This window comes from Hyalella azteca, unplaced genomic scaffold (genome assembly GCF_000764305.2).
Source record: "Hyalella azteca isolate HAZT.00-mixed unplaced genomic scaffold, Hazt_2.0.2 contig11506, whole genome shotgun sequence".
In the NCBI taxonomy this organism is placed as follows: Eukaryota; Metazoa; Arthropoda; class Malacostraca; order Amphipoda; family Hyalellidae; genus Hyalella; species Hyalella azteca.
In genome coordinates, this window is record NW_025941501.1 from 282,033 (window position 1) to 293,138 (window position 11,106).

General features: G+C 38.0%; 1 protein-coding gene across 1 annotated transcript; it reads left to right on the plus strand.

Moving 5' to 3' along the window:
* Positions 1-3,295: 3,295 nt before the first annotated feature.
* LOC108674762 (alpha-amylase) lies at positions 3,296-5,900 on the plus strand. The gene is made up of 5 exons (XM_018162732.2): positions 3,296-3,346; positions 3,857-3,984; positions 4,503-4,737; positions 5,019-5,145; positions 5,445-5,900. Exons 1-5 carry the CDS (start codon positions 3,315-3,317, stop codon positions 5,571-5,573), a joined length of 651 nt encoding a protein of 216 aa, XP_018018221.1. The 5' UTR covers positions 3,296-3,314; the 3' UTR covers positions 5,574-5,900.
* The last annotated feature ends 5,206 nt before the right edge of the window (positions 5,901-11,106 follow it).

Here is an 11,106-nt window from a genome sequence, read left to right on the forward strand (position 1 = left end):
TCTTCCTAGTCCGGTGTCTTCAGGTCTCGTCTACATCGGTTTAGTTTCCAATAAAAGATATTGCGACGGATTTACGCTATGTTGATCTCCTTCCAAAATGCCTTGATGTAAAAATACCCAATCGATTTATGTGCCCGATTTTGTTATTAACTTCCGAGTGACAGGATGTTTAGGGGATTGAATTTCCTTACAATGTTGAAGTTCATAAATTATCCAGAAGTCTCACTTGCTTAGTAAGACGACAAAATTAGTAATACTGTTCATGGTGAACTTCCAAGTTGTGCTAGCATAATGTTTAATTACACTAGATTTATTGCGTTTTATACTGATAGTTCAATCTGAATTGGAGAATACCTTTTGGAACAACAAGAATTATTCTTGTGATCCACTTATTCTCATGATTTTGAGGCAACATACATGAAAGAGGAAAAAATTTAAGAAGACAGAAACGCATTCAAAACTTGTTTTAAAACAGACAAATATTTAAGTCAAGTTTGAAACATGAACATATACAAGAAAAAAAAGAAACATATGGCAATTGTGTTTAAAACAAGAACATACATAAGCCATCAAATAAACGATGTGGCAAGGACACATGTGTTTTGCTCAGGAAAAACTCAGACAGAGCGCCAGGAGTCATTGCAGAGAGGAGATGAAGAGCGGACAGCAATTTCTGGTGCAAGAAATACTGAGGTCTTTTGGTTGCAATAGAAAGTCGTGCATGAGGCGGGCACAATGTCATCCCAGCAGGGCGACACAATGGAGAGCATGAGGCGTCACTGGCGGTAAAGCACGGCTCGTTTTGACAATCTTTCAGAGCGACAAGCTTTCCGGCCGCCTGCTATCTTTTGGAACGCTATCTGTGGCCTCTAAAAATGCTAATGCGCTACTGAATCGAGCGACGATGCCGTTCCTTTGTGAGGGCTGCTAAAGAGACCTCACATGATGCTGCTGATGCAGCTTTGCTGGAGAGACCTCATATGAAGCTGCTTGTGCTGCAGATGTAACCTTCGCGTGTGTGGCTCTGTTTGTGCTGCTGTTGTAACCTTCACGTGTTCGGCTCTCGAAGTGCTGCTACAGGCCAGTTCTAACTCACAGGGGCCATTTCTCCCTTTAGATTATATTTTGCTACTGAACACTGGCAACGAAGTTTATGTACGGAACGTGTAAAGAAGTGCTCAATCTGCCTACTGACGCAATCTGCCTACTGACTTAATAATCCTACTGACGCTCTCCAGGATTATTAAATGCTTGCCTCGTATATGATAGCAAAGCCTTAGCTGCTATGACGATACGGATTTTCATAATAATTATCTCATTAAACGGTTATCGACTTTAATGGCATACGGACTATATGGATGTGATTATAACAATGCCCAAAGTATAATTTAAAAAGTTTAAAATTTCTAAGTCAATAAAAATACAAACATTTTCGATAATTCTCTTCGGATGCGGAAAATGAAAGAAACTGAAGTGATGGAGCCTAGCCATTTTTTAAATGAAACGAAACCACTCTAATTCCATGCAGCAATTCTGTGATTACTGAAATGAATTAAACTATTTGAGATTTCCAACTAATCAATGTATTTTGAAGTAGTTCGCATTAAATCGAGACCTCTTCCCATTGAATGTCTCATCGAACAGATGGACGCCTTACAACAGCGGGATCTTCTCAAATGGACCCTGGGGTCGCTACAATCGTCATAATTATAATGTCTCCAAGTTTCCCGACAAGACCAATCTTGTTAATGGAAGCCACTGCCTTCGTATCCCGCCAGCTATCAATAAAATCGGCCATGAATCGTCAGAAATATTCCATGAATCATCCAGAACGGTCACCGGCCTGCAGAGTATTTATTTTACAGCATATTATTGCCTCCGTTTATTGTGAGACATGTTCTTTGCAGACTCGTCGTCTATTTTATTTAGAGGAATTCATTAAAATTATTTCGATCATATTCTGCGCATTAATAGAATTTTGTTGAACTTGCCAATCGAAAAATGCAATATCAAATTCGTTGTAAATGGTTTTACAAATGATGTGCATGTAAATTTTTGGTTAATTGAGGCGAGGTATTCATTTTTTCTCATCAGAACATGAATATTTTGCTGACAATATCAATGCCATGAATGCACAAAACTAAAACGCACCATTTTAAACATGTATCTTAAATCTGATCAGATATGCAGCCGCTGAATTATAAGGGTGGTCGCTCGAGAAGTTATTGCTGAAGACCTTAATTCCAGATTCCTCGCATCACATTCGAAAACCTTTTCCACACAAAACACACTAGGCAATATTATTATTGACACATTCGAAAATATATAAACTGTTTTTCATTCCACTACCGACCACCGTGTTCAATATCCCGCAAATAGTTGGATAGACGTTTTTTCGCTATCAAACCGAGGATGTTATCTCTTTGGGCGCCGAATGTCAGATTAGTTCTATATTCGTACCTGGATTTATCTTGCATCAAATTGATTCAAGGCCAGAATTTTTCTCTATTGAGAAATATAAGATTCATTGATAACTTTTTCAGACTCATCATAAGACGAAGTGGGAGCAACATGTATCAATAATGTCATAACAGAAGGAAGGGGGTACACGTACAGCTATATCACCTACTATAGCTACCGCGAAGTCGACGTACTTCGAGAGTGAGTTCTGTATTTGTTAATAATCCGGCCAACTGATTCCCATAATTGAAGCGCCAAGTCCTTTTCTAAACATAGAGATTCGCCCATGGAGAGCTCTATTTTTGACGACACGATGTATCCTCTAGTATGCAGGATAATTGCCAACTCAGCTTCTCAGTTGATCATTCACGAACACCATGAAACGGCTGCATGCAAAGTAATCAGATTTAGACGAACGCATCCAATACCAGAGAGTATCTCATGATGCTCGTCGAGTCTAAATATATTTCACTTCCTAATTCAGTGTCATAACTCTTTCATAAATAGAAAACAAATATTTGGTTACAGCGGCGTATTAAATTGAACCATGACTACTGGTATGTTTTTCATCTTTAAATATATTTGGAAAATGATGTTTTATTCATGGGAAACATGTCGAGGTAATATGTGCATGTGAAAGTGAATTCGACCACTTATCCTTGACATGATATCTATCTTACTTACCTCGATTAGATGTCTTCATGCCACGCTCCGTCGTATCTTGCAACGTGAAAACCAAATTGTTATTATCTATATACAGATATCTCGCATGGGAATGCACATGTGCGTAAGATTGCCTTATGTAAACTGAAGATTTCGGCTCTGCGTCGTGACAGTTGACATACTCAGTCAATATGGACAGCATCAAATGCTTCTTCGTGTTGAGGTAAGTTTGAGGTTTTAAGGATTTTAATTCACTTTCTTTAATGATTAGCAGTGGTCACTGCACAAATTATATTTTTGATGAGTCCATCGAGGTTCTGACGCGAGGTTCTATCGAGGTTCACAATCGAATGAACACAAACGAGATGAAAAGAATTGATCATATGATAAGACTGTCTTGAGTTGCCGTACACTACAATATTGTCCATCTGCGAATTGAGTAGCAACAAGCAGCTTAGACGTAACCGCTGTTTTTTGTTGCGCACTTCGTGATGGCGTGCAATGACAGTCGGTCTGAATCTTCGATCACCTTTTTCATACAATATGAATATCTATCTAATAACCGATCGAAACCATGTTTATATTAATCTATTTCATAATCGATTTAATAAATTACATTTTAATTGCAAACGAAATCGGAGAAGTGAATGACTTAATGATAGATAATATTATAGATTTGATAGTGGAATTGTTATTTCATGTTATATATGACTGAGAACCTGGTCCCTGTTAGTGCGTTCCTGATGCCACATGCGCTGGCAGCATCGTCGACCAACAGGACCGTCATCTTCATCTTCTACGAGACGTTGCCGGAACAAAGCCTCTTCATCAGGGGAGGACTTGATACAAACCTGCACTCCGGTACGTTTCCGGTTACTGTGCAGTGTTTCTAACATATCTATGGATCCTGGTAGTGATATAATACAAATAAAAATATTGCACAGCAAATTTTGTGTTGTACTGCGTAAATTTAAATTACCACAATTCTACAAACTCTTTTAATGGTGCGCTGAAATTTCAACCCACTTCTTAATTTATTTGAGTAAAAACTGTGTTGAGGTTATCATTTGAAATTATCTGTGCACCATACTCTCTGATATTTTGTTCTAAGTAATTTTTTTATCTAAACAATGATATAAAGAAAATATAGTGGCGAACACGCACATCATTTCTCTGAATTAAATCACTTGAAACAATTTGCTCTCGGCCAGGTTGTATCTACGAAGCAGTTAGAACTAATTTCATATATATCCAAAACTCTGCAGGCACCTAAAATGTCATGTCATGTCATCCTATTTCAATGTTACTTATTTTTAGACTTCCTATATAGAGTCTTGTGTCTTTTATTTTAATTTTATGCATTATTCTATTGCTTCCAGGTTGTGACACTGATGAGGTGACGGGCGACGCCTGCGCTATCCCGATGCGCACTCGACTTCTGGGTACCATTGACCACTACGACGGCTACAACGCATGGCGCGCTGGTGACAACTTCCTGGACTGGCACGGCGCCGAAGCTGGACAGGGAAGCTTTTACGGGGCTCCCGCTGAAGGAACGCCTCTCGTTTGGACGACCAGCAACATACTTAGCCCAGCCTACCAAGAACTTAACACGTAAGCGCCTAGGACTAGTCGAGATATTTTATTTACACGTGCAAACTATACATACATATATATGCTCTAATCTAACTTATAAAACCTGAATAATATTAAGACAAAAAATAATAAATGAGAATAATAACGTGACTTTAGGTTTTACTTCTTAGGAAGCATAGTAAAATTACAAATTATTTTTCACCATGCCCATTGTTTGCTGTTGAAATACATGAACTCTACTTAGCATATTGTCAGGCTCATACTCACACAAATAAATTAATTCTAATTGCGTTTGGCAGTTTTGGAGATCATTACTGGATGGTTGACATGGAAATGGACTGTCCTTTTGTGGAGGCGGACGGTTGGTTTGACGTTAAAGGCTACACCGCCCCCGCCAGCTTTGGATGGGAACCTGATGTAACCCAGGTATACTTTTATTTTATATACTTTTGAAATGGTATACCTGGTATAATACCATACTTTTCTTGTATTATTATCGATGTTTTAGCTATAGATCTTCGATTTTATAATCATTCACTCGTGTTTTCATTCAGAGTGAATAATGTATTTTCTGAAAAATTTATCTATTCCAATTCACAGGCTGAGCTTACCTGCTATGACTCAAAAATTATAATATCATTATAATTATCATTATATTGTTGCCGAAATATCATTAATCAATAAGAATAATGAAATATTTTATTGACACGAATTAATATTGGCAGACGGCTTGTGATGGCACTATTGGAGGCGTCTCGCCACATGCCTCAGTGAACCACATGGCTCGCTGTGGCGCTGTGAACATCTTCGAGCACGGCGGCTCTGCCTGCACCATCAACGCCTTCGAGGACTGAAGCACTGCCGAGGAAACGTTATGCATTTCTACCACTAGAGTCATTCAGTGATGGCACTATCGTATTATATGGAATAAATATTCATTATTATTGAAAATTTTTGGACTATTAAGATTTGGCGTTTTTTTTTTGGTGATCATGGAATTTTGGACTATTAAGAATTAGTCAACCATTGCGGTATCATTGGTGATCATAGGAAGAAACAACTCGTCGACGGTGTACTGGCACGCAGTCACGAGTATAGCAAATGAGTTCTCATTTATGGAGACAAATAAAGCTTACGAAATTCCAGCAGGTAGAAAAAAATACATTTTACTCCTACACGAGTTTACTCGTTTATGTCCCTAAATTCAGGAATAATATTTTTAATGCTTACATTTAGTCAATTCGTTAAATGATTCGGAGTCTGTTAAAATAGATATCTCAGATGCTATTTGTAGCAATTATCTCTTAGAAATAGCCAACATTTTTACAACAAATTTTGCAATAAGAGCTGGAAGAGCAGTTTCTTCCAATATCAATTTAGATTATGCTCCTTACGGCTTTGACCAACACCCCTGGAATTTATTGAGTAGTTCAAAATCACTCAAGCCACAGCTTATAAATCAAGCTTCACCTAGTCAGACAGCCATAACTAATAAATTATAAGAGTTACATTTACGAAAAAAGTGCACAACATTTCTGACAACGTGACAGTGAGTCTGAGGATCACTGCGCCAGTCGAGTCTTTGTCCTGAATGAGCAGAGCGCGACATCGGTTCGCGACGCCCGTTCGCTACGTCTCTTGAACTTCGGTCCAACACAAAAGATTATCGCTAATAGAATCATCGTTGCTGGGGTTGCGTTGCCTAAGGCAGCCATAAGCCACTCCATGACAAGCGTCTGCTCTGTTTCTCAGTGCCTGACAACGAGCTTCGTTGTGAACTGTCGTTCGATACAAAGCCGGATGCCTTCATTTGTAAGAATAATGACTTGAAACACTTAGGGAAAGCTTCATGCTGCTGTAAAACGAATATAACAATTTTGCAGCAAATCACCTGTTTAAATTATATTGTTGTTACATATTTTGTGACATGGCCCACCACGGTCGTGTTTCTTATGCTACAAAATAACATAAATCCCTTCGTAAATCAGGTTCTTGGAGAATGTTTTATCCTTTAAACAATGAGTAGAACACTTCAAATTTTTCAAAGAAACAAAAAATAAACGCTCAACCGGTTCAATCAACCTTAGGCCTTGAAATGATTTAAAACATGAAGGCTATTCACATTCATTATAGCAAGTAAATCCCAAAATTTATCGGCAGTAAGTCTGTGCCTAGTCGATATTCTCTTGACACTGATACAGAATATATGTACGTTGTAATGGTCGCACGTGAATTGGACCACTGACCTCCGACTTTAGAACAACCAACACACATGTCTGAACGCAGCAGCCCTCTGTCGCTCTGAGCGACGCCTGTCGTCGCCGTGCGTTCTGTCCCGATTTGTCGCGCTCGTTGCCTGGTGCCGAGCGACACGCGTTCCCACGTTCGCAAACTGGGACATGGAATTCACCTTACAACATTAGAATTTCAGCGTGAATATTGACTAAATAAAACTTAGTGCTTCCTTGGATACAAGATAGTTTGATCAACTTTTTAACGCTTTTAAACCATGTATGTGATGAATAATGAAAAAGGCAGTTATCTATTTAGTCTTTATCACACCCGTTTGAAATTTCGGAGTAAAGTTAGAATGAATTTTTAAGCGTATGGCAGCACATATAGGCATGAGAAACAAAACGCAGCTAATAAGCGTCTGCCGCCGCATCAAATGGCAGAGAAGCGAAGAAGCGCAACGCCAAGACCCAAGCAGGGGCAGTGAATGTGTTCATTAAGTTGCCACAGTGCGGCAGATATGCGGCCAATCCAGCTGGGAATGTCCCCGAATATGGCGCAAGCCACGGATATGAGAACATTTAAATGCTCGTTGTGGTGCCCAACAGCAGACAGATTCTAGCCTATAAAATCTGGCCGAGGGCAATAAAAGCGCGCTGTTAGAGATTATTTCGCTTCGAAGAGGACGTTTCCTCTACTGAGAACCTCCGGCCGTTCGACCGCAGATAAAAATCAGGGTTGCGCTCTTAAAGGAATGATCTCAGAGCTGTGATTTTTGTGGAACGCATGGTTCTTTTATTAATCGCTGGTGATATTCGTTTACGGTACGCTTGCGTTCAGTTCAACTGCTGATAAAATTCATGCGATATTCTGTCATGAAATACGGCAGAAAAATGATTTCGTTACCACAAAAAAATAAGTCATAGAGACGAAATAACTCTGAAAAACTCACAAATTATCAAAATCTTTAAAAAATTAACTAAATGAATGCATTGACAAGGTGGGCCGTCATTTGTCCGATGGCATCTTTAAAACTAAGCGATTCAAATATTCAGGTAATGTCTTTTTCAATAAATTTTAAATTGCAATGATGTCTTTACTAGTTCTTTTATATTGATCTTTCTAAACAGGAAGTTTACGTGAATCACCCTGTATCTGAATATTCTTTAACGATGATTTGATTCATTTCGATCCTTTTATCTTCAAAACTCGAGTAATCTCTTAATACCAGCATTTAAACAGCTGTTTGCCTAATTGGGCCGATTTAGACGCAATAAAAAAATATTTTCAGCGTTATTTTCTTGATGTGCAACCTTGGGCGCTCAGGTAAACGAGAGGCGGAATGCGTGGCATGTGGGGATGGCCGATCGTTCCCCTTGCTGTGGAACGGCGGCCCGACCCCTCTGTGTTCATGCATGAGCACAATCAAAACGTAAGAGGCGATTTGAACATTACGCGTTGAATACGCTAACTTATCATAAAGAAAACTGACAATATTTTACTCGTTTTCGAAGTTTAAATTTAATTAATATGCTTCTATATCTTAGTCTACTGCACTCCATTATAAATTTAATGGTCATACTGTTTACAGATCAAAAGTTTTCATGCAGGAGTATCAAAGTTTGTTTACGAGTACATTAGAGTGAATAGTTTTATATGTTTTAACGAAGAAACTGCGAATAGAAGATAGTTTTCTGGCTGCAACCACAAATGCAGCAAAACCTCAATTTAACACCTATAATGTATAATAATTTCAGCGAGAGATGAATATGTAGTAAATAGTTTTATAAGCTGAAGCATTAATTACGACTGCTGACACGCTTGGAAATAAGCTCGCTTTGTACTATTCCATTGTAGAGTTAAAGATGCAGCCTTTGGGCACGACTTCAATTGGCTAAGAGCGCCCATGCAGTGGGCATTTCATATAAATTAAACCGACAAATCAGAATCCTTAAATTTACTTTTAATTAAATTTAGAGGGGTATAGTTTAAAGGGAGGTATAGTTAATAACATTCACTAAAATCAGCAGAAGAAAATGATTTTCGTAACTTCATTGGCGAAGAACTGAGTAAATTTTAAATCAAGACCGACGCGCACACCAACCGGAAACTCTGCATCAGGTTCTGATTAAAGTTTAGTTACCATGCCACGGTCAGCTTAGATTTCATAGCCAAGCTGTAACTCATGCATTTGTTTGTCCTTCTTACTTGAGATTGGTGGCGTCAAACTGAAGAAGAAGGTGAAATAGTGGGAAAAAATTGCCTATCTTCTTGTTGTGTGGGAAGCATGTTTGTGTAGGTTCATGTGACAGTGACTCGTAAAATACAGGCGACGTCGATTACGCAACAAGAACCTAAATTTGTGAATAATGAAGGCAAAATCAATTGCATTTGTATCATTTGTGTAATCTGTATACTAACTTCGAAAAATGGCAAGATATTTTCTGCAAGATTTTTACCATTTTATCAAGACACCAACGCAACACGCTACGCCGTCAACATCAATTGTACAGACACTTGATATTAGCCAAATTTGATGCAATGTCACTTAGATTATTGAAGGATATGACATTTAATAGTAATATTTGAACATCATTGGTACTTTACAAGTCTACATGCTTTCAGAACTGTAGAAAGTTCGATTGGAAGAACTATTGCGCAACCGCTAATTTTCTACCGTTGTTGCATTCAAAATGCTAGCTGAATACGACACAACTGCATGCATGACAGGTGAATGAACGTTTGTGTTATGAGTATATCTCGAATAAAATGCTTTCTTTCTCACGTAAACTGCGAGCTACGCCATTTATGTTGGATATGTTCATGCTTCTGCGTCGATTACGAGGACGATAAATAAGCCGTGCACAACACGTCTACTGACGGAGCAGGTTCGTGATCTTTCTGGGCGAACAAAACGTTCAAATAAGGAAGAATTAAAGCGGAATTAGCTGTGAGTCTTAGCATTTGGTTTAGACAATTCTTAGGAAAAATCCTGATCAATTTCCACCTGTGAATTCTGATTTATGTTAATAGGCAGTGTGAAATATTAGGTGAAAATTGCCGGTGGACGACTATTCAATTACTCCTTTGCGAACAAATTTTACAGTCACAGATTTGAAGTTCTAGTCTTTAGAAAGCTATTTTAGTTACACAAGGAATATGATCGACTCAAAATTCTAGCGCTTGTTGCCGTCGACTTGTGAGATGTCGAGCATCAATGTTGTATTAATCAAGCTTTCAGATCGCGTAATTACACCATAAGAGATATTGAATAAGTCAGAAACAGTATACGTAAGTGATACAAACACGTTCATAATTTGTCGTAAAATTTCCAGCATACTTTTTGATTGGGCTTTGCAGCCTTCATGTGTTGCAGAAAACATTGAATTTTTAACTCGCATATATTGTGACAAACAAGCAATCAAGTATAAATTAATTTATCGTCAATCGAAACTCTGAATGCAAAAATTAATTACTTTTTTGCTTCGATTAATTTCGAAGCAAAACTTCAAAATTAATCAGAACAATCAATCTAGTGGACCCGATAGAGTCCACTAGATAAGACAGTAAATAGAATATGTTAAAGTAGAAAGAACTTCTACTAAATAAACAAACTAATTATTTTTCAGTAATTGAAATTAGAGTTTCTGCTAGTAGTAGTAGTAGTAGTATTTATATAAAGTACAAAATGATATACAAGCTTATTAAAAGTCCTCGAAAGGCATACAAGTTTATTGAAAGTCCTCGAATGGCAAAACCAATACCTGCATTATCTCGATTGATTTTCATGCGTCACTGCAGTCACTTCGAGCAGCAATCTTTATCTGAGAAAAAGGGATAGTGCGACTGATTCGCATGTTGCCTCACTCAACAAATTGAGCTAAAAAACATTGCATTAGGCACGATTTTTTCCAGAAGATGATAAGACACGCGAGAAATTGAACACATGATGTACATAATTTGACCTTCACTGTATATAAATAGGAGGATGATATGAGACCAGAGACATGCCGAGCGGTTCTTCATCCAAACATGAAGGCGTTGGTGTTTATAAGGTATAAGACTAATTCATTAAAATGATGTTAATGCATTCAGTAAGTGATACAAACACGTTCATAATTTGTCGTAAAATTTCCAGCATACTTTTTGATTGGG

What these genes read in the sequence shown, in the direction of transcription:
- LOC108674762 (XM_018162732.2), top strand. Translation starts at nt 3,315, where the DNA reads ATGGACAGCATCAAATGCTTCTTCGTGTTGAG. An exon ending in GCCTACCAAGAACTTAACAC is followed by an intron (nt 4,738 to 5,018) that starts GTAAGCGCCTAG and finishes TGCGTTTGGCAG; the next exon opens with TTTTGGAGATCATTACTGGA. An exon ending in GGGAACCTGATGTAACCCAG is followed by an intron (nt 5,146 to 5,444) that starts GTATACTTTTAT and finishes TAATATTGGCAG; the next exon opens with ACGGCTTGTGATGGCACTAT.